Source organism: Megascapheus bottae, chromosome 14 (genome assembly GCF_031878675.1).
Source record: "Megascapheus bottae isolate mThoBot1 chromosome 14, mThoBot2.hap1, whole genome shotgun sequence".
In the NCBI taxonomy this organism is placed as follows: Eukaryota; Metazoa; Chordata; class Mammalia; order Rodentia; family Geomyidae; genus Megascapheus; species Megascapheus bottae.
Genome location: NC_143522.1, coordinates 30,794,495 through 30,818,596, shown reverse-complemented (window position 1 = coordinate 30,818,596; position 24,102 = coordinate 30,794,495). Strand labels below are relative to the sequence as shown.

General features: G+C 45.3%; 1 protein-coding gene across 1 annotated transcript in view; it reads right to left on the bottom strand.

Moving 5' to 3' along the window:
- Tecpr2 (tectonin beta-propeller repeat containing 2) overlaps positions 1 to 22,198 on the bottom strand; it is a 69,370-nt gene extending 47,172 nt beyond the window's left edge. Inside the window, exons 1-6 of the mRNA XM_090344872.1 lie at positions 22,088 to 22,198; positions 19,358 to 19,647; positions 10,054 to 10,182; positions 9,265 to 9,396; positions 7,029 to 7,186; positions 205 to 517 (exon numbers count right to left, since the gene is read on the bottom strand). Of these exons, the coding sequence (XP_090200998.1) occupies positions 205 to 517; positions 7,029 to 7,186; positions 9,265 to 9,396; positions 10,054 to 10,182; positions 19,358 to 19,576 (951 nt within the window). The 5' untranslated portion in view covers positions 19,577 to 19,647; positions 22,088 to 22,198. The remainder of the gene's footprint in view (positions 1 to 204; positions 518 to 7,028; positions 7,187 to 9,264; positions 9,397 to 10,053; positions 10,183 to 19,357; positions 19,648 to 22,087) is intronic.
- Between the last annotated feature and the right edge of the window lie 1,904 nt (positions 22,199 to 24,102).

Here is a 24,102-nt window from a genome sequence, read left to right as displayed (position 1 = left end):
GCTGGCTTTGCAGTGCCTGGGTTGGCTTTGAACCATGATCCTCAAATCTCAGCCCCCCTTGTAGCTAGAATTACAGATATAAGCCCGGCCCCTTTGATTTTTTTGGCTCAAAGGAAACTGGAAAGCACTGGCTTTGATACGGCTCTCACCATTCTTAGAGCCCAGGGCAGAGCATCCTTGCGCCCTCTGGATCCCTTCATGTACCTGGTTGATGGTGTCCAGAAGATAGATGCTGTACTCATTCCAACTCAATACCCAGCCTTCTCGAAAGAAACAGGAAACAAGCCCCAGGTGTTTCTCAGGTGAGCCACAACTCCCTCTGTCAGAGGATTCCAGCCTTGGGTAGAGTTCAAAAGGCGTGATTCCTCCAGCAAAGACATCCTTTAGGATAAATGTAGCTTGGACAGAGCCATAGACATCAGCTTTCCACAGCCGGAGGCCAGGCCGGGACGCATACAAGGTTAGATCACTCTGCTTACACAGTCCTGGTATAAAACAAGCACCAAATTTTCCAGTACTAAAATTGAAACAAAGAAGAAAAAAAAAACAGGCTTGAACTAATTTAAAGTGATATCGTTGTTAATCCCTGTATCAACTATAGGAATGCATAGGTTAAGCAGAGCCTGACTTCGGACTCCAGTACTACCAAATAAAGTTTTAGCAAACATCAATTGTTTTCCACCTGTTCTACTGTTTACAACTACCACTACCACCCCTCCTGCCTTACCCTGGGCACCCTGAACACACTTCCTGGTCTCCTGGGAAATCACTGAGTACCTGTGCATAGATCTTTATTTTTCCTTTAACCCTCATAACTCCATGAGGCAGATGTTTTATTTTTTTTGTCAGTCCTGGGGCTGGACTCCCCTGGGCTTGGGCACTGTCTCTGAGCTTTTGTGCTCAAGGCTGACACTCTGAATACTTGGGCAATAGCTCCACTTCACCTTTTTGATCACTAACTGGAAATAAGAGTCTCATGGACTTTCCTTGCCCAGGCTGGCTTCAAACCTCGACCCTCAGATCTCAGCCTCCTGAGTAGGTAGGATTATAGGCAGGAGCCACTGGTATCCAGCAATAGAAACTATTGCATTTCAGTTTTACAGAAGAGGAAACTGACGCAAGAAGGTGTCAGGGCCAGGGCTGTCTCTGCTAGTTCTGCTCTGAAATTCTGTTCCTTCCAACATCTGATTGCCATGATCACTTCAACTTCCTCAATCTTTCCACCAAGAGGAACAGCCACTCATCTATACTTGCTACTCTTTGAGGAACCCCCAACTCCATCCAGAACACCACAGTCCCTTCCAGTTCCCAGGCTTGATGTTGTTTTGTTTTATGAAATTTCTGACATATGCAAAAGAATATATGTAATAAGAGTTATGAAGTCTAGTGGACTAACCCCCCGGCTGCAGAAACCCATCTTCCATCTTAAGAGCAGTAGCTGGCCTGCAGGTCCCCGCTATGCTCCTGTCTCTGTCTCCCACCGTCCTGATGACCACTGAACTGAACTGCATCATACTTCCTTGCCTTTCCTGATGATTCATTCACATATCTGTGTGTTCCTAAACCCTAAATAATTTAGTGTTCTCTCTCTCTTTTTTTGTCGGAAATAATTTAGTGCTGTTTCTCTTTCTTTTTTATGTCAGTCGTGGGGCTTGAACCTTGGGCCTGGGCGCCGTCCCTGAGCTCTACAGCTCAAGGCTGCCGCACCAACTCTGGGGCTAGGCATTGTCACTGAGCCCTTCAGCTCAAGGCTACTTGACCTGCTCCTTAAGCCACAGCCCCACTTCTGGTTTTCTGGTGGTTAGTTGGAGATAAGAGTCTCACAGTCTTTAGTGTCCAGGCTCGCTTTAAACCATGATCATCAGATTTCAGCCTCCTGAGTAGCTAGGTTTACAGACTTGAGCCACTGGGCCTGGCCTGTCTTTCTCTCTCTCTCTCTCTCTCTTTTTTTTTTGCCAGTCCTGTGGCTTGAGCTCAGGGCCTGAGCAATGTCCTTGGACTTTCTCAAGGCAAACACTCTACCACTTGAGCCACAGCACCACTTCTGGCTTTTTATATGTATGTGGGGTGCCGAGGAATCGAACCTGGGTCTTGGTGCATGCTAGGCAAGCACTCTTACCACTAGGCCAAATTCCCAGCCCTTGTCTCTTATTTTTTTTTTTTTTTTTTGCCAGTCCTGGGCTTGAGCTCAGGGCCTGAGCACTGTCCTTGGACTTTCTCAAGGCTAGAGCTCTACCACTTGAGCCTCAGCTCCACTTCTGGCTTTTTTTCTATGTATGTGGTACCGAGGAATCGAACCCGGGTCTTCATGCATGCTAGGCAAGCACTTTAACCACTAGGCCAAACTCCCGGCCTTGTCTCTTATTTTTATCTAAAAAAAATAGTATGTATAATCACTAGGCCAAACTCCCAGCCCTTGTCTCTTATTTTTATCTAAAAAAATAGTATGTATGATGCAATTTGTATACTTTTGCAACCTTTTTTTCACTTAACATTAAGTTTTCAAGATTATCCTTGATTTAAAAAAAAAAAAGAAGAAGAAGAAGCAGCCATAGCTAGGTGCAATGGCTCACACCTGTAATCCCAGCTACGAAAGGGATCTGAGGATCATGGTTCAGTGCCATCTTGGGCAGGAAAGTCTGTGAGACTCCTATCTCCAATTAACCACCCGAAAATCAGAAGTGGAGCCATGGCTCAAAGTGGTAGAGCACTGACCTTGATCAAAAGAGCTCAGGGACAGTGCCCACCCAGGCCCCTGAATTCAGGCCCCACGAGTGACCCCCGTCCCACCCTCCCCCCAAAAAAGACAATTGCAAACTTCCGTCAGTGTGTTGATCCCAGTCTCTACTCCCCAGCAATCTGACTTCTCACTCTTTCACATCTTTCTCAATGCAGATTTCTACTTTAAGCATTTCTGCTTACTCCTACACTTTGTTGTTTTCTAAACTATTTCTCAAGGTGTAGACAGTATATTGGCTTTAGAGTAAGACCTGGGCTCAGTTCCATCCTGACATTTCAGAAGTGTGAGGTGTGCGGTTACTTCACCTTCTAAGATCCTATTTGCTAAGCTGTAGAAGTGTAACAGCTCCATCGCTGAAGCTGAAGAGCAAATGGAAAGGCTACATAAAGCACTACCAGCAGTGCTGTGACACTCCAGGTCCCTGCAGAGGAGCTGCTGTATTCCTGTGGATTCCCCACAGCATTCTCAGCATCTACCATCCCTGCACACAGCTGCCCTCACTGTCCCTAGGGCCAGCTTCTCAGAGTCTCCCAAGTAGTTATTTGGGGATGGGGTCTCTACATGTTAATGTCCCACTAGACTCCTTGGGTGCTAAGATAACTAAATCCCAGGATGGTATCATATATCAGCTCTAGCTCTGGAAAAAAGTTCAAGAGACTAGCTAAGAATGTTCTGGTAGCAAAGAGCTTTCTAGGACACCTCTAATAGGACACTTGGGTCTGATGACTGTCCATGGGGGGCATTGTTTTGGGGGAAATCCTCTAGACAGAGGTTCCCAAAGAGTTCCAACAAGGCGAGCTGTAGCCTCCTCCTGCGTTTCCTAACAAGTCAGGCCTACCCTGTGAGCCCCACTGTTTCCTGTGGTGCACCCTGAGTCCATTTTAGTGTCCCACCAAAGCTACCACATCTGTTCCCTTTTGTGACTTCCCACCTTGCTGGGATAAAGGGATTTTCAGCTTTCATCTCTCTCTGAGCTGCTGCCCAGTGCTCCAGATGCTCCCACATGATCACCTCGGCATCGGTATATCCAAAACCCACCTCCCCATAGCCACACCTCACACCTCCCATCTTCTCTCTCTCCTCCTCTTCTTTCTTCTTCCTTTTTCAAAATTTTTTTATTGTAATTAGTAGAAGGGTTACATTATATTCGCCAGATAGAAGGTACATTACTTCACAAATTGCTACCCTTTCTCATGTTTTTGTCCCCATTTCCCTTCCCCTACCCATTTTTTTTTTTGTCATGGGACTTGAACTCTGGGCCTAGGTGGTGTCCCTGAGCTCTTCAGCTCAAGGCTACTGCCCTACCTCTTGAGCCACAGTGCCACTTCTGGTTTTCTGGTGGTTAACTGGAGATAAGAGTCTCAATGACTTTAGTTCTTGGGCTGGCTTTGAACCTCAATGCTCAGATCTCATCCTCCAGAGTTGCTAGGATTATAGGCGTGACCCACTGTGACCAGTTCTTTTTTTTGGCCAGTTGTAGGACTAGTATTCAGGGCCTGAGCACTGTTCTTGGGCTTTCTCAAGGCTAATATTCTACCACTTAAGCCACAGCACCATTTCTGGATTTTTGGGTACATTGTGGCACTTAGGAATCAAACCCAGGGCTTTGTGCATGCTAGGCAGGCACTGTACCAACTAGGCCATGCTCTTGGCATCTTGTCTCATCTTCACTTCCAATCTCCCCCATTTAGTTGCATTAACGAAGAAAATAGGAATTCAAGCTCTAGTACAGACAAAAAAAACACAGAAAGACAGACAGACAACAGGAATCTTGTTTCTCTCTTTTCCTCCCTGCCTACTATATCCAATCCATTATTCAGCCTTGTCCTACTGTACCTCCCCATATGCCTTCCCATCTTTTTTTTTTTTTTTGTCAGTAGTGGGGCTTGAACCCTGGGCCTGGGTGCTGTCCCTAAGCTCTTCAGCTCCAGGCTAGCGCTCTACCACTTGAGCCACAAGCATCATTTTCTGCCTTCCAGTCTTCATGGCATTGACCCCAAAACAGCCTCTCCCTACCCCCTCCTGTGGTCTCCACACAGAATCAGGGTAAGCTATGAAATACACCTGTTTGTCTCCTGCCTAGGCTTTCACAATGCCTAGGATCATCAAGATAACAGCAACCTCCCCACTAGTTCATTCTATTCTAGTGCCCTGACATACCCACTTTTCTGCCATCCTGGTCACTTCTGGCTCCTTGGACATCTAAGCCAGGTCTTAGTGGGGGTCTTGGCATCTGCTGTTCTCTGGGTTTGCCATGCCCTCCTGCCAGCTCTCTCCATTTTAGGTTTCAGCTCAAACATCACAGTCCAGGAGGCTTTCCCCAGCCATTCTATCTACAAAAAGGTCCCAGCCTCACTCTGTACTGCTCTGTAGCTGTACTGCTTCCTTTATAACATGTACTATAGCCTCTCCTTACATTTTGCTGCCTGGCCATCTCTGTCTCAGGACAGGGCCTGCCTGACTTAAGGCCCTGTGGTTCTTGACCTGTCTTACTACCACCGAACACACAACTGTCCCTTCCTAATACCTGCTGATGAAAGACTGCTCCCAAGCACAGGCATGGCCCCTGTAACTTGAAAATACCATTGGAAGCTGCCTATGATAGAGAAACAGCCCATCACTTGATCCTGTGTTGCCTCTATGCTCCAAGCTTCTTCCCTCTAGGAAAGGAAACACATTCATTTATTTCTGCATCCTGACCCTCCTAATGCGGGCAAAAGACAAGATGCCCATGAGAGGTTTACCATCAAAACTACCTATGTCACCACACAGCTGGAGGCTAGGTTTGAAAGGCAGCTGGGTACAGGATTGAAACCAAACTAGCCAGCTCTGTTTGTGTGTGTGTTAGTCCTAGGGCCTGAACTCAAGCTATTCCTGAGCTTCTTTTTGCTCAAGGTTAAGAGTACTCCCACCTGAGCCACAGCTCCACTTCTGGCTTTTTTGGCAAGTTATTAGAGGCAAGAGTTTTGTGGTCTTTCCTGCCCAGTCTGGCTTAAAAGTGCAATCCTCAGATTCCAGCTGCCTGAGTAGCTAGCAGTATAGGCCTGAGCTATTGGTACCTGACACAAACTAGCTTTTGACTCTCTTTAGACCCTGATGTCCTTCCTGAGACACAGGCAAGCACCAGCAGATGAGCCAGGACCTAATGCCAGGCTCGTAGGAAGAATGTTGCAGAGAAAGTCAGAATTCATTTCTGTGGAACCCTCACAAACCCTACTGAGGTTTCTAGGGCCAACAGGGAGATTCTGGTCATGAAAAGGCCAGACTGCTAGTATCTGGCAGAATTAAATGGAAGGCGAAGGGGAGGTATGAGAAGATCTCTTTAGAGCTAAAGGCCCACAGTGCAAAACAGAACAGACTTCTACTGTGCTTCTGCAAAGCAGGGTACAGAAGAGTGGCCTGTTAGAGTGCCCGAAAAAGCTTGCTGTATTCTCCTGACTTCACCCAAGCCTTCCAGCTGTCACAGATGGCACCACCACTGCTAAGAACTGACACATGTCTGCCAGTCTCCCCATTCTCCAGAGTCTGCCGCAAACCATGCTCTAATGGTTGGTCTGCTGCCAACCTGCCTGGTTCTCTGCAGGCAGTAGTACCTCTTTACTGAGAGGAAAGAAGGACGCCCACCAGCCAGCTGACAACCAGCCTGTGTCAGTGTCCTAGTCCCCCATGCCCATCTGGGCTCCTCCCTCTCCTCCTTCTCACCAGCGTAACTTCTCTGCTTCCTCTTTCCTCACCCCTCCCACACAACCTGTCTGCAGAGTGCTTTGGGCTGGGATGAAGAAGGTGAATGCAAGTCACATATGCATTCCACCTGACCCTTGTGCACCTAGCTGGTATGGTAGAGGCTGGCTGGTCATCGAAATGGGACACTCTCTCAACCAGGACCTCCCCATTTCTGGCTACTGCCACTCAACATGCAGGGCCATGATGAATTCTGGAAGGACAACTGTCAGCCAGGGCTCATGCAGCCCTGCTGGCCATGCCAAGGCTGCCATAGTACATGACAGGTGGGCAGCCATGGCACAAGGCAGTTATATAACTGAGTCCCTGGGGCAATGCAGGCAGAGCTGGACTCAACACACCTCACACTGACACAGAGTAGCTCACCCACAGCTCCCTGAACTCCTCCTTAATCAACGCATCTCATGAGGTGCCTAAGTAAGCTCAGGCCCCAGGGAGCCCCAGGACAAGTGGGTATCCACATCTGTCACACAGAAAATCCAGAACTTAGAGCCATTTCTGTGACAAGGCCCAACACTAAGAGCAAAGGAGTCTTTATGAAATGTACCTTTTTCTTGGCTGGGTTCCAATCTGCTTGACAGACTTTTCTTCTGTGTAGAAGAGTAGACTTCTCTGCAAGGTAGAGACAAGCAACACCTTCTGGCTGTAATCCAGCTGCACAATGGAGGATGGCTCTTCTAACACCAAGTACGAGTTGCAGATCCCCTGTGAGAGCACAGAGACCTCAGGTCAGTGTTGCGTGGTGGGAGACCTGTCTAACAAGCTAAAAAGTATGTTTTAATTTCTTCAGATTTGGCTATGTCCTCATTGATAATAGCAACTGTTAACATATATTTCATGCCACATACTTGGAAAGAAACATTTTTTTTTTTTTGCCAGTCCTGGGCTTGAGCTCAGGGCCTGAGCACTGTCCTTGGACTTTCTCAAGGCTAGCACTCTACCACTTGAGCCTCAGCACCATTTCTGGCTTTTGTCTATGTATGTGGTACCAAGGAATCGAACCCGGGTCTTCGTGCATGCTAGGCAAGCACTTTAACCACTAGGCCAAACTCCCGGCCCAAGAAACATTTAAGCAAAGTATAAGGGAGGAAATGTCCTCATTGATAATAGCAACTGTTAACATATATTTCATGCCACATACTTGGAAAGAAACATTTAAGCAAAGTATAAGGGAGGAAACCTGTACTCTCAGGAAGCAGAGACAGAAGGATTGCCATTTGAGGTTCGCCTGGGCAAGACCAGCAAGAGCCAGACCCGATTGAAAAAGAAGCTGGACGAGGTGTATCATGTACTCAGCAACTTGAGTGATGAAAGCAGAAAGACTGTAGTCATATGCAAAAATGTGAACAAAAAAGAGCTGAAAAATGAACTAAAGGGTCAGGGTTTGGCCCAGTGGTAGAGTGCTTGCCTAGCATGCACGAAGGCCCTTTCCTTGGTACCACTTATATAGAAAAAGCTCAAGTGGTAGAGCTCTACCCTTGAGAAAGTCCAAGTGCTCAGGCCCTGCATTCAACCCCAGAACTGGGGGGGAAAAAAAAAAAAAGGAAAGAAAAAGAAAAAGAGAAAAGAACTGAAGCAAAAAAGAGCTGGTGAGGGCTGGGAGTTTGGCCTAGTGGTAGATTACTTGCCTAGCATGCATGAAGACCTGGGTTAGATTCCTTGGCACCACATAGAGAAAGAATAAAAGCTGGAAGTGGTGCTGAGGCTCAAGTGGTAGATTTCTAGACTTGAGAAAAATTCAAGGATGTTGTTCAGGCCCTGCGTTCAAGCCCAGGACTGGCAAAAAAAAAAAAAAAAAAAAAAAAAAAAAAAAAAAAGTGGGGGGGGGGGCCTGGGAGTTTGGCCTAGTGGTAGAGTGCTTGCCTAGCATGCATGAAGACCCGGGTTCAATACCTCGGTACCACATACATAGAAAAAGCCGGAAATGGTGCTGAGGCTCAAGTGGTAGAGCTCTAGCCTTGAGAAAGTCCAAGGACAGTGCTCAGGCCCTGAGCTCAAGCCCAGGACTGGCAAAAAAAAAAAAAAAAAAAAAAGAGCTGGGTGTATGGTTCAAGGGCTAGTAAGAGGTCCTAAGTTCAAACCCTAGGACTGCCCTGCCAACTCCCTACATCAAAAAAAAAAAAAAAAGAAAAAGGAGAAAGCCGGGTGGTGGCTCACACCTGTAAATCTAGCTACTCAGAAGGCTGAGGATCACAGTTCAAAGCCAGTTCAGGCACTAAAGTACATGAGACTTTTTTTTTTTTTTTTTTTTTTTTGTGGGTCATGGGGCTTGAACTGAGCTGTCCCTGAGCTCTTCAGCTCAAGGCTACCACCCTACCCTTGAGCCAACCTCCACTTCCTGTTTTCTAGTGGTTAACTGGAGATAAGAGTCTCAGGTCCTTTTGTTTCTGGGCTGGCTTTGAATCTTTATCCTCAGATCTCAGCTTCCTGAATAGCTAGGATTACAAGCTTATGAGACTCTTACAGGCATGAGTCACTGCGTCCCATTATAATTTTTTCTATTACATTAGAAATAGCCAATAGCCAGATGCAGTTGCTCACTCCTGAAATCCTAGCTACTCAGGAGGCTGAGATCTAAGGATCATGGTTCAAAGCCAGCCCAGGCACAAAAGGACCTGGGACTCTTATCTCCAATTAACTTCTAGAAACAGGAAGTGGGGCTTATCTCAAGGGTGGGGCAGTAGCCTTGAGATGAAGAGCTCAGGGACAGCGCCCAGGCCAAGTTCAAGCCCCATGAACCCCCCCCCCAAAATAGCCAACAATATTTCTGAAAATAATTTTACCTGATCTAAGTCCAGAGAAGAATAAACGATTTTCCCTTTGTCATCTCCTGAGAATAACTTCATTCCATTGGGGCTCCAAGCCAGAGCTGTAATGCTATGTTTGTGAAAACCGGTGACATCAAATCTTCGAAGCTATGAATACACAATCAAAGCACACAAGGAAGAGAATTATGCAGTGACTGGGGCTATGTGGGCATCACTTATTTATGGAGAGCCAATCTTTCATACAAAACCCAGTACAAGGCTACATTTGTCTGTTCACATTGAAAACTCAGAGAAGTAAGGCCTAGTGGTGCATTTCTGCACTCAGGAGGCTAATGTAGGAAGACTCACTGGGCCACTGAGCAAGATCCTATCTCAAACAACAAACACAAGTACCTGTCTCCCTGGCTCTGTGAAAAGTACAAATAGGAAGATTGATGTCCTGGGCTAGCCCAGTTATAAATTCAAATCCCCTATTTGAAAAACAGCTGAAGTACTGAGAATGTGGCCCAAGCATTAGCATGCCTACCTAGAAAAGGCAAGGCCCTAATTTCAAATCATAGTACCACCAAAAAAATATAAAGCAACAAGAACAAACCTCATAAGAACACAGTAAGAGGGTATTAAGCAAATTTGAGAACATTCCTGTGTGCTTCATGCCACACCGGAACAGAAATGTCACACAGCTATAAACAGCACAGTGTTCTGCTAAGAATAAGTTTTCTAGGCAGATGAGGAGTTCTCATTTGTAAAATCCATGAAGAATCTGTCAAGAAATGAAGAAATACTAATGGAATGAATACCTACTTGTTTATTTCTCCCTGGCAATGAAGACACAAGTTGAAAAATTGCAACCTTCCCCGAGGCTGTGCCAGCTGCCACCAGGTCATCAAAGCAGCTCAGCAGCTTCACCACAGTGATAGACTCCGTCTTCCCCTGAGACAGGAAATGTGGAAAACAAATTATCTGTAAGCAGACACACTTAAAATAAGTAGCAAGAAAAATATAACCAAAGGAGTCCATACATTTATGTTCCTACTGGAAATGTATTCAAGTCAGAAAGATATGTAAACCTCTTAAAATCTTATTTTCTTTTCTAGGATCCCTGACCCTGCTTTTTTTGGGGGGGTGAGGCGGAGGAGGCCCGGCATGGGGCTTGAACTCTGGGCCTGAACACTGTCCCTGAGTTCTTCAGCTCAAGGCTAACACTCTACCCCTTGAGCCACAGCACCACTTTTGGCTTTCTGGTGGTTAATTGGAGATAAGAGTTTCACAGCCTTTGAACTATGGTCCTCAGATCTCAGCCTCCTAAGTAGCTAGGATAACAATCATGAGCCGGCAGGAGCCCAGCTAAGTCTGTAAGATTCTATCCAATTAACCACAAGAAAACTAGAAGTGGAGCTGTGACTCAAATGATATAATGCTAGCCTTGAGCAAACAAAGCTCATGGAGGCTCACGCCAGTAATCCTAACTACTAAGAAGGCTGAGATCTGAGGATCATGTGGTTCAGAAGCCAGCTTGGACACTAAAGGCCTTTTGTTGTTGTCGTCGTCGACGTCATCGTGGTCAGTTATGAGACTTCAACTGTGAGCCTGAGCATTGTCCCTGAGCTCTTTAGCTCAAAGGCACCCCGTCCTGCTACTTGAGCCACAGTGCCTGTCTGGTTTTCTGGTGGTTAATTGGTGATAAGCAGATTTTTTTTTAATAGTCGGGGTAATGCATAGAGGGGTTATAGTTACATTCGCCAGGGAGTAGCTGTATTACTTTCTCATAGCCTTTTTTAGTGCCCAGGCTGGCTTTGAACCATGATCCCTCACATCTCAGCCTCCTGAGTAGCTGCACCCAGCTTTTTTTTGGGGGGGGGGGCGGGGGGCTTGAGCCACAGCATTACTTCCTGCTTTCTCTATGTATATGGTACCAAGGAATCGAACCCTGGTCTGGTGCACACTAGGCAAGCACTCTACCACTAGGCCAAACTCCTGGCCCCTAAAGTCCGTAAGACTTTCATCTCCAATTAACCACCAGAAAACCAGAAGTGGCACTGTGGCTCAAGGGTTAGCCTTGAGCTGAAGATCTCCAAGACAATGCCCAGGCCCAGAATTCAAGTCCCACAACCTATTAAAGAAAATAAAAAATAAAAAAACTCAGGGGCAGTGCCCAAGCCCTGAGTTCAAGCCCCATGACCAACAAAAAGAAAAAAAAAAAAAAGAAAAAGTAGCTGTGAAGGCTTCTAAGAATTTTAAAACTATGATACTTTTTAGCTTCAGATACTTTTGGTTTAAGTTTTCTCTCTATTGATAGTTACCTTTTAAAAATGTTCTTGCCAGAGCTCGGTAAGTGGCTCACACCTGTAATCCTAACCACTCAGGAGGCTGAGATCTGAGGATCAGGGTTCAAAGCCAGTTGGGGTACTAGAGATCATGAGACTCTTATCTTCAGTTAATCATCAGAAAACCGAAGTGGCTCTGTGGCTCAAGGGGTAGGGCAGCAGTCTTGAGCTAAAGAGCTCAGGGACAATGCCCTGGTCCAGAAGAAAAAATGTTGCTCTCCTCCACATCTTTTTTTTTTTTTTTTTTTTTTTTTTTTTTGCCAGGCTTGAGCTTGGGCTCAGGGCCTGAGCACTGTCCTTGGAATTTCTCAAGGCTAGAGCTCTACCACTTGAGCCTCAGCACCACTTCCAGCTTTTTTATATGCACATGGTATTGAGGAATCGAACCCGGGTATTCGTGCATGCTAGGCAAGCACTCCACCACTAGGCCAAACTCCCGGCCCCTCCACATCTTCTTTTGTTGTTTGTTTTGCTTTCTCTTTTTGCTTTTGCCAGTCACAGGGCTTGAACTCAGGGTCTGAGCACTGTCCCTGAGCTTTCTTAAGGCTAGGGCTCTACCACTTGAGCCATAGCACCACTTCTGGCTTTTTCTATGTATGTCCAAGTCACTGAACCAGGGTTTTCATGCATGCTAGGCAAGCACTCTTACCACTAGGTCAAATTCCTGCGTCCCCTATTCTTTTTTTTTTTTGTTGGTCGTGGAACTTGAACTCTGGGTCTGGGTACTGTCCTTCAGCTCAAGGCTACTGCCCTACTTCTTGAGCCACAGCGCCACTTCCACCTTTTTTTTTTGGCCAGTCCTGGGTTTGAGCTCAGGACCTGAACACTGTCCTTAGACATTCTCAAGGCTAGAGCTCAGGACCTGAGCACTGTCCTTGGACTTTCTCAAGGCTAGAGCTCTACCACTTGAGCCTCAGCACCATTTCTGGCTTTTTTCTATGTATATGGTACTAAGGAATCGAACCCAGGTCTTCATGCATGCTAGGCAAGCACTCTACCACTAGGCCAAACTCCCAGCCCCCACCCTTTTGTTTTTTAAGCAGATTTTAAGACTTGTTTTAAATAGTGGGTTCATCATTTGATTTTGTGTGTGTTTGCTGGTCCTGGTGCTTCAACTCAGGGCCTGTGTTGTCCCTGAGCTTATTTTGCTAAAGGATAGCATTCTACTACTTGAGCCACAGCTCCACTTCCAGGTTTTTCCTAGTTAATTGGAGGTAAGAGTTTCAAAGACTTTCCTACCCTGTCTGGCTCTGAACCATGATCCTTGGATCTCAGCCTCCTGCGTAGCTGAGATCATAGGTGTCGGTTGGTACTGGCTGAATATTGGCTTATTCTCTTTGAATGGGCCATACTTTCATGTTTCTTGGTCTTGCAATTTTCTTGTCATTGTTGAAAACAACATTTGGATCTACTAAGACAATAATTTGGAAAATCAGATTCTGTACAACTGCTTTGACCTTGCTTAGACATATGGCATTTTAAATTCTGGTACAGAATACCCTCCATACTTGCCATAGCAAGTAAGATGCTCTAGCTGTGCAAACTAAAGCAGGCCGCCGTCCTGGTTCTCTGAAAGCTGAGCTGCAGGAATGAGGCATGCACAGGAAAAAACGCCCACAGCAAGAGGAGGTGGTGGTGACAGAGCTAACTTTCATCTGATACTTGGCAGCTTTCGGGCATTTTCATAAGTTATAAATACATCTGCTGTTACACTGGGATACAGAGGTTTGGACCTTAATCTCTAAGATGGAAGAGATGCATCTTGTTAGTGTTATCAGTCAGGAGTTTCTGATATTCATAATAAGGAGTGAGATGCTGAAAGTTGCCAACAGTTTAGACTATTACTGCTTAGTAAGGACTAATTAATCATGACTATTAACAGTAAGCAGCTATTCTAAGGCCAGGTTATTTCGGTTCACGCCTGTAATCCTACTTAGAAGGTTGAGTCTGAGATCACAGTTTGAAGTCACCTAGGCCTAAAAACTTTGAGACTTTTATTTCCAGCTAATCAGAAGTGGAGGTGTAGCTCAAGTGTTAGAGCACCAACTTCAAGTAAAAAAGCCAAGTGAGGAAGAGCATGATGCCTGGAGTTCAAGCCCCAGTACCAAAAAAAAAAAAAAAAAGATGTTAAGTGGCTTTCTAGACAAGCACCTGGTATCATCTACCTGCTTTAGGCACCTTAGCAGGCCATGTTCCCTTTATACCCTGGATAAAACTCCATCAGGACAATGGGCTCTTTGTGAGTATATTCATGAGAACCATGAAGTTTGACAAAGCTTTCTTCATGAGTTTCTTCTGGTAGCTTAATCTTCCACTAACTGCTAGCATTCCAAGTAACTAGTAGATTTGAAATATTTGTGAAGACTAAATAAGAATTTATAGACTGTTTCACTAATTTTCTTCTTCAGCAACAAAGAACCTGCTGATGAACTCAAGATTTTACAAAGGCAGTTACTCTCCTGAAGTAATTTTCCTATCTCCACAGCAAAATGGAGTCAATAATGAAGCCCTGAGTTAAAGGAAGGCGCCTAGGCCTGGAAACTGTACACTAGAGGATCTAAATATGCCAGTCAGCACAAGTCTGGCAATAAAGCCACAAATGTTATACTAAGCTGGACCCAGAGTCAAGGGAAGGTATAGTGGTCCTTAATACCCATTTTATCTCCCAGTCAGCTCCCGGTATTTACAAAAACAAAAAAACAAAAACAACAACAAAAAAAAAGGTTCAAAGAGATATGGTGAGCATGGCCTTTAAGGTTTTTAACAACTGGGAGGAACAGAAAAAAACTGATAAGGTTGCCCATAACGGGAAAAATTGCCAGCTCCTGGAAGCAGCCCTCCGGGCTCTTCAAAGAGGCACCCAACATACACCAAGGAAGAGGCACCCAGCATACAGTGGCAAGGAAGGCCACTGGGCAAGAGCTTGCCTTTCTACTTGTTTCCTTTCTTTTGGACATGGGAGCCAGTTGTTCATTGTTACCTGAGTATTCCAGCCCGTCCTTTCCTTCCCAGATCTCAGTGGTGGGTGTAGAAGGCCTTCTTACTTGCTCTGCAACTACCCAGATAGAATAGATAACCTTCCTTTTACATTCCTTTTTAATCTTATCCTACTGTCCCATATCTAAGACTCCCTCAGCCCCTTACAGCCCTTTTCCTTCTCCCCCAATTTTGCCTGAGGATCAACTCTTTCTCAAGACCCTTAATCTAAGTGGACAGGCCCTCATCAGGGTCTGCTGACTGCTCCCACTGCAGTTTAACTCAATGGACAGCCACTGTGGTTTCTTCTGTCAAAAGTGAACTCCTGCTCTTGCCCCTTCTATACTGATGATGACTCCAAGTTATGCCTGCTCGTCTCTCAAACTACCAAGGTAAAGCTGTCTTGCATCCCTGAAGATGAGACCCCTACCTCTTATGCATATGCATGTTCACTAACATGGAACTGTTATTGTTGCCGTCTGGACGGACAGCATCCCTGCCTTCTACCCTCAATGTCGACACCCCTTGTAAGCAGAAAGTAGTCAGAAAGAGTCAGTACCCTTTACAACTATCAGAAAGCGGGAATGTTAGGTCCACCTGGAAAAAACAACTTCTTCCCTTGGCTCTCTCCCCCTGCACCTTGGAAATCCCTGCCCATCATCTGTAACTCTGGCAACTGGCATGCCTGGGGCAGTGGGAGGTCCCCCAGTCTGAGTTATTTCCCTACATCCACTTGCACTATGGCCACACCCCTACTCCTAAATAATCTCTCACTTCCTGCACTAACTGCTCTTGCTCTCCCAACTCCATCTTGGGTGGCAGGAGGTCTGCTCTTTCCTCACACAGTAAACCCTCTTCTCTTGAACTGTGTGGAGCTTCCTTTCAGCACACCTTACAATTACAATTCTCCCCTCCTCCTCGCCATCTGCCTCTCCTCCTCCTCTACTTCCTTTTAATGCTAGAGGTTAAACCCAGTGCCCAAGGCATGTTAGGCAAGTGCTCCACTGCTGAGCTGTGCCTCACCCTCCGGTAACTACATGAAATGAGAAGGATCCAGTTTCACTTTGATTCATGATGTTATTGGGAAATAACCTGGCAGTTATTTCCATAGGAAAGCCAAGGAAAGGCATTAGGCAACTGCACCTTTGGCTCAAAGTTGAGATAAAAGCTCTAATGTCTATATCACTTTAGAAAATACATTTAAGCCAATGAGATGTGCATAACATTCTGAAGCATTACCCTTTTTTTTTTTTGCCAGTCCTGGGGCTTGAAATCAGGGTCTGGGCACTGTCCTTGGGCTTTCTCAAGACTAAAGCTCTATTACTTAAGCCATAGCACCTCTTCTGGATTTTTCTGTGTATGCGAACTGAAGAAGCAAACCCAGAGCTTCGTGCATGCTAGGCAAGCACTCTACAACTAGGCCAAACTCCTGGCCCTTCTTCTTTACTTTTATCTTGCTTTATTAAAAAAAAAAAAAAAATTGGTGCCAGTGCTGGGGCTTGAATTTAGAGCCTGAGCACTGTCCCTGAGTTTTTATATACAAGGCTACTGTTGTACCACTTGAGCCACAGCTCTACTTCTAGCTTTTTGGTGGTTAATTGAGATAAAAGTCTTACAGATTTTCCTGCTCAAGCTGGCTTTGATCGCAATCCTCAGATCTCAGCTCCCTGAGTAGCTAGGATTACAGGTGTAAGGTACCTGGGCCCAGCTTGTTTATAATATTTTAGCACAAAGACATAACTTTCTCTGAACATTGAAAACATATTGAAACAAACTCCAGGAAATGCAAACATTTTGTTGTTGTTGTTGTTGTTAAAAATATATGGGTAGAGGCCGGGAGTTTTGCCCAGTGGTTAAAGTGCTTGCCTAGCATACATGAAGACCCGGGTTCGATTCCTCGGTACCACATACATAGAAAAAAGCCGGAAGTGGTGCTGAAGCTCAAGTGGTAGAGCTCTAGCCTTGAGAAAGTCCAAGGACAGTGCTCAGGCCCTGAGCCGAAGCCCAGGACTGGCATATATATATATATATATATATATATATGGGTATATATATATATATATATGGGTAGAGCCAAGATCTGAGTATCTCGGTTCAAAGCCAATCTGGGCATAAAAGTCCCTGAGACTCTTAACTGCAGGAAACCAGAAGTGGTACTATGGCCTTGAGCTAAATAGCTAAGGGTTCAATAAAGAGTTCAAGAAAGGAAAAGAAAAAATATATTGGTGGAGGTACCAACATGGAGGGACCCAGGGTGAGCAGCAGTGGTGCTCACTAGACAATGTCTTGCAAATACACACACAGGATAGGAACGTAGGCTAGTGGTAGAACGCTCAGCTAGCATCCATGAAGCCCTGGGATCAATTCCTGTGCACCACATACACACAAAAGGCCAGATATGGCGCTGTGGCTCAGGTGGCAAAGGGCTAGCCTTGAGCAAAAAGCTCCCAAGGACAGTGTCCAGGCCCTGAGTTCAAGCCCCATGACTGACAAAAAAAAAAAAAAAAGAAAAGAAAATGACCTATATAATTACACAATTTGTGGCTGAGGATGGGAAAGAAAAACAAGGAGAAAGGGAAAGGGTGACTTTGCTAAAACGAAATGTAATCTATACTTAACTTATGTAACTGTAACCATCTGTACTACATCTATATATGTGTATATACATATGTATCGTTATATATTTTAAATATTTATGTATACAGACACATATGTATATGCATATATATAATCTTTCATACATGGATTTATCAAAGGGTAAACTATGTACTCAATAAACATAATGAGTGGGCTACAGTTCACAAGTATTTCTTGCCAGCCATCCCACCACTATAAAACATCCCTAGCAACACCTACAACAAAGACACCTGAGTCAGGGCAGAACACAACCGGTCAGGTTATCTGTGCTATAGAAGTAACCTTATTTTAGATGTGCATAATCTGGCAATTTCCCAATATAATTTTTAGTTGTTGGTGGTTATGGGGCTTACACTCTGGGCTTGTGCCCTGGCCCTAAGCAATTGAGCTCAAAGCTAGTGCTCTACCACTCTGAGCCAGGGCTCCACTTATGGTTTTCTGGGGGCTGATTGGGAGATAAGAGTCTCATAGACTTTGGTGCCGGGGCTGGCTTCAAGCTACAATCCTCAGATCGTAGCCTCCTGAGTAGTTAGGATGATGGACATGAACCTCTAGTGCCCAGCTTAATTTTTTCTTTTTTGCTGGTACCCAGCTTGAGCTCAGGGCCTGAGCCCTGTCTGTGAACTTTCTCAAGGCCGGAGCTCTACCTCTTGAGCCTCAGCACCACTTCTGGCTTTTTTCTATGCATGTGGTACTGAGGAATCGAACCCGTGTCTTCATGCATGCTAGGCAAGCACTCTACCACTAGGCCAAACTCCCGGGCCCTTAATTATTTTTTATAGTAATTTCAAGACAAACTGGGCACAGTGGCTCACGCCTGCAATCCTAACTACCAAGATCTGAGGATCGAGGTTCATAGCCAGCCCGGGCACAAAAGACTGAGAGACTCTTTTTTTTTTTTTTTTGTGGGTCAATGGGGCTTGAACTTGGCCTGAGCACTGTCTTTGGGCTTTTCAGCTCAAGGCTACGCCTTATCCTTGAGCCAAGCCCCACTTCTGTTTTGTAGAGGTTAATTGGAGATAAGAGTCTCAGGTCCTTTTGTGCCTGGGCTGGCTTTGAACTTTGATCCTCAGATCTCAGTCTCCTGAGTAGCTAGGATTATAGGCATGAGCCAATGGTGCTAAGACTGAGAGACTCTTATCTCTAATTAACCACTAGAAAATGGGAAGTAGGGCTGTGGCTCCAGAGGTGGGGTGGTAGCCTTGAGCTAAAGAGCTCAAGGACAACGCCCAGGCCTAGAGTTCAAGCCTCATGACCCACTAAAATAAATAAATAAATAAATAAATAATTTCAAGACAGTAACTAGACATCCTTCAAGTTAATCAAGGTGGGGCTGGGAGCATGGCCTACTGGGAGTGTACTTGCCTAGCATGCATAAATCCCTGAGTTCGATTCCCTGTTACCACATATATAAGAAAAAAGAAAAAAAGGAAGTGGTCCAGCTCAAGAAAAAAAAAGTTAATCGAGGCACTTTAAGAGTCAGGGGGGCCGGGAGTTTGGCCTAGTGGTAGAGTGCTTGCCTAGCATGCACAAAGACCCAGGTTCGATTCCTCGGTACCATATATATACAAAAAGCCAGAAGTGGTACTGTGGCTCAAGTGGGAGAGCTCTAGTCTTGAGAAAGCCCAAGAATAGAGCTGAGGCCCTGATTTTAAGCCCCCAGACTGGCAAAAAAAGAAACAAAATCTTTATTTTTTTTTTCTTTATTCTTGGGGCTTGAACTAGGCATTGTCCTTGAGCTCTTCAATTCAAGGCTAGTGTTCTACAACTTGACCCACAGCACCACTTCCAGTTTTCTGGCAGTTAATCAGAGATAAAGAGTTTCATGGACTTTTTGTGCCCAGGTTGACTTTAAACCAAGATCCTCAGATCTCAGCCTCTTGAGTAACTAGGATTACAGACATGAGCCACCAGTGCCTGGCTCTAAAGTTTTCTTGTAACTGTTAATTAAACATCATAGAATGTCAAGTAATAGGATTTTTGGAGACATGGAAAAAAGTTGAAACTTTACTTGTATTTCAGTTAAAAATGGCTTTAAAGCATTGCTTGGGTAAGTGATGAAACATATCATATGTAGAAAATCAGAGATGTATTACCCTATTCTACAATACAAATGTGCTAAACATGAAGCATGGTTTAGGCATGCTACGACTCAAAGAGCAACTCACCTCAAAGTTGTACTTTTTCATCTGGTTGAGGTGCCGGCAATACAGATAGAGCATGCCAATGCTGCTGCCCACCGCAATATAGTCCTCGTTGGTGTCCAGAGCTGTGAGGTAGACCACAATGGAACGGAAGCCTTTCTGGATCTTTGTGGGAATGGCATTGAGCAGATAGTATAGTGGGCAGAACTCTCTGAATGTAACAGGCTCTGGTATGGATGCCATGACCAAAGTTTCCACAGATGTTCCTCAGGCAGGCAAAGGAATGTTTACTTCTCATGGAGGAGAATCTGGGGCTACAGAATAAGAACCAGTATCATATAATAATATGTACAGATATAAGTAAATATAATATGTCATAGTATGGACTGTTATTACACTAAACTGAATGTCTAGTCATGTCAAAAAGAAGTAATGTGGGCTGGGAGCAAGCACGGCCTACTGGTAGAGTGCTGCCTAGCATGCGTGAAGCCCTGGGTTCGATTTCTCAGAACCACATACATAAGAAGAGCTAGAGTGGCGCTGTGGCTCAAGTGGCAGAGCACTAGCCTTGAGCAAAAAGTGTCTGAGAACAGTGCCCAGACCCTGAGTTCAAGCCCCATGACTGGGAAAAAAAAAAAAAAGTAATGTCTAATAGTGGAATATTGGAAACATGGCATAGCTGGTGTGGTAAAACGTCTGCTTAGCAATGAGAGCTCTGAGACCAAACCCCAATACTGCCAAAAAGAAAGAAAATACTGGAGGGGCTAGGAGTTTGGTTTATTGGTAGAGTGCTTGCCTAGCATGCAGGAAGACCTGAGTTCGATTCCTCGGTACCACATACATAGAAAAGCCGGAAGTGGTGCTGTGGCTCAAATGGTAGAGTGCTAGCCTTGAGAAAGCCCAAGGACAGTGCTCAGGTCCTGAGTCCAAGCCCCAGGACTGGCCCAAAAAAAAAAGAAAGAAAGAAAAGAAAAATAGTGGAATAGAACTTTCAGGAAGGATAGAATTACAGCACAAAGAAAGAAAGAAAGCTGGACATCAATGGCTCATGCCTATAATCCTAGCTACTCAGGAGGCCAAGATCTGAGGAATGCAGTTCAAAACCAGCCCAGGCAGAAAAATCTGTGAGACTCTTATCTCCAATTAACGACCAGAAAGACAAAACCAGAAATGGTGTTATGGCTCAAAGTGGTAGAGCACTAAGCTTTGAGTTAAAAACCTTTGGGACAGTGCACAGGCCCTAAGTTCATGCACCATACTGACCAAAAGGAAAGAGAAGGTGGAGGAAGAGGAGGAGGAAGAAGAGGAAGAGGAGGAGGAGGAGGAGGAGAAGGAAGAGGTGGTGGTGTTGGGGTAGTGGTGGTGGAGGTGGAAGAAGTGGTAAGTAAATGAAGCTGGGTGCCAGTGGCTCACAGCTATAACCCTATTCAGGAGGCTGAGATCTGAGGACCAAGGTTCAAAGCCAGTCCCAGCAGGGAAGTCCATGAGATTCTTTTTTTCCCTTTTTTTTTGGGGGGGGGGGCAGTTCTAGGGCTTGAACTCAGGGCCTGGGCACTGTCCTTGTACACTTTTTGCTCCAGGCTAGCACTATGCCACTTGAGCCACAGCACCACTTCCGGCTTTTTCTTTGTATGTGGTACTGAGGAAATGAACCTAGGACTTCATGCTGTGAGGCAAGCAAGCATTCTACTGCTAGGCTATGCTCCCAGCTAAGTCTATGAGGTTCTTTTTTTTTGGGGGGAGGGGAGTTCATGGGGCTTGAACTCTGGGTCTGGGCCCTGTCCCTGAGCTCTTCAGCTCAGGGCTACCTCCCTACCCTTGAGCCAAGCCCCACTTCCCATTTTCCAGGAGTTAAATGGAGATAAGAATCTCAGGTCCTTTTGTACCTGTGCTGGCTTTGAACCTTGATCCTCAGATCTCAGCCTCCTGAGTAGCTAGGATTACAGGCCACTGCACCTCACATCTATGAGATTCTTATTTCCAATAAACTACCTAGAAAAAGCCAGAAGTGGTGCTGTGGCTGAAGTGGTAGAGTGCTAACCTTGAACACAAAGAGGCTCAGGGATAGCTTCCAAGCCCTAAGTTCAAGTGCCAAGATGAGGGGGGAAAAAAAAGAAGAAAGAAGAGAAAAAAGAAAGTAAATAAGGTGTTACTAAATATCACTTTAGAGTGTTATAATTCAAAATGCACTTCAGAAGGCACTTGTCTCTATAATTTATGTCGGAATACTATGGAAGAAAACGTAGGAAAGGGCCGGGAGTTTGGCCTAGTGGTAGAGTGCTTGCCTAGCATGCACGAAGACCCAGGTTCGATTCCTTGGTACCACATACTTAGAAAAAGCTGGAAGTGGTGCTGAGGCTCAAGTGGTAGAGCTCTAGCCTTGAGAAAATCCAAGGACAGCGTTCAGGCCCTGAGTTCAATCCCCAGGACTGGCAAAAAAAAAAAAAAAGAGAGAAAACGTACGAAAAAACCAGGCGCAATGGCTCTCGCCTGTAATCCTAGCTACTCAGGAGGCTGAGATATGAGGATCGATGCTAAAAGCCAGCCCAACACTAAAGACCATGAGCCTTGAGCCTTGAGCTTAAGAGCTCAGGGACAGCGTCAAAACCCAGGGTTCAAACTCTATGACCGACAAAAAGAAAAAAAAAAAGGAAAGAAAAGAAAAAAGTAGGAAAAGTTTAACTTCTCTTATGACCTAATCAGCCAGGCAAGTAACATGATAAAGAAACACAAAACCACCAAGTAAGTCATTACGTGTTAATCCACTGGTCTTGATGAGAAGAGGATGAGATTAGCATGGATGAGAGGGCCTGGGGAAGACTTCGCTGGACACATCCTGAAGAATGAAGCTCACCAGGTTGCGCAGCATCTGGAAGAGCAACAGAAAAGTTGCTGCACACTAGCAGAGTGTGTTCACCCCAAAGCAGAGATGTTCATGCTGTGGCAACCAGCTGGTGATGAATGAGGCAGGTCCCTACTGTGCACAGCTGCCTCACTGTGCAAAGTCCAGTTACCCAGCACCCCCACACAGGCCTCTTCAGGGCCCCATGCCTCTGTGCATGAGTGATACCAGGCTTCCCTTGCCTAGCATACTGCGTTTCACCAAGAGCTCTCTTGCTCCTTTAAACCTTGCCCTATCTGGAAAATGAGGTGGTATCATCCCCAGTACCGAGGGCCAGAGGGTCATGAGATGTGTTCAAAACAAACACTTGGTCAGGTGTTGGTAGTTCAAGTCTATAATTCTAGCTACTTAGGAGGCTGAGATCTGAGGATTGAGGTTCAAAGCCAACTCAGGCAGAAAAGTCCAAGAGACTCTTTTCTCCAACTAGCCACCAGAAACTGCAAGTGGCACTGTGGCTCAATGTGATAGAGTGCTAGCCTTAAGCAAAAAGAGCTCTGGGACAGCACCCAGTCGAGTTCAAGCCCCATGACTAACAAAAATTAAAAAAAACACCTAAAAACCTACATCACATATGTATTGCACAGAATGAATGGGCAATGTCTAGAAAATACAACCTTCTATCTTTATAACTTTTACAAAGCTGCTTGGCCCACTCTGTCCAATCCAGAAAAAGAGCATCACCCCCCACCCTCAAGTGCTTCTCTTCTGTCCACTCAGCCACTCCTGACCATTTTACTCCCTAATACAACTCGCATACACCCTAAAGTCCTTTCACTTACACTTCATAACGCTGCCATCTGCCTGCCTCCTAGTCCCTGCTCATGCACTGGGCAAACAGGGATTTCCCACTGTGCAAAGCTGACTGGTCAGTCCTCACCCAGCTAGCACTCTTCAGTGGCCCCAACCTCCCCAGGCTACACCCTAGGCACCACTGGATTACAAGAACCTTGTGGCCTCATCTGCTCCTCTGTAGCCCCAGGATCTGTAAGGTAACCCTGCCATAGTGAACTATTTCTAACTGTAATACCCTTGTTTCCTCACCTCCTGGTCTTCACACACTCAATACTTCATCTCTGTTAGCCACTTATCTTAGTCCATTTGCTGTTGTCGTAACTAAATAGCATAGAATGATCTATACAGAATAAGGGTTTCAATGGCAGGAAAGTTCAAGGTCAGGCAGCCAAGTCTAATGAGTCTCTTCTTGCTGGTGCAGAATCTGAAAAGTTCCAAGGCCATGCAAGGTAAGAAAAGCAAGTGTAACACTTCAAATTTTTCTCTTCTTCCTCTTCCTCCACTTTTTTTTTTTTTTTTTTTGCCAGTCCTAGGGCTTGAACTCAGGGCCTGGGTACTATCTCTGAACCTCTTTTGTACTCAAAGCTAGAGCTCTGCTATTAGAGCCACAACACAACTTTTGGCTTTTTCTGAGTAGTTTATTAGACATAAAGGACTCACAAACTTTTCTACCTAGGCTGGCTTTGAACTCCAATTCTCAAATTTGCCTCCTTAACAGCTTGAGCCACAGGCCCAGCTTACTTCAGGTTTTTTTTCCTGCTCATGCAATGCATTAATACAATTATGGGGCCCTCAAGACCTTATCAATCCTAATTTGAGAGGAATCTCAAAGGTTCCACCTCCAAATACAAGGACTAAGTTTCCAAATGTGTGAATTCTGGTGGACACACCCAAATCACAGCTGAACTTTCCAAGGTCAGTGGAAGTATCAAATATTTTGAAACGTCAGTAAATGTTATTTCCTCCTTCAAAGTATTTTCTTCCTAGAGGCGGACTGTAATGCCAGCACTCACTGTTCTTGAGCTTTGTTACTCAAGGTTTGCACTCAAGGCTGCACTTAAACTACAGCTTCATT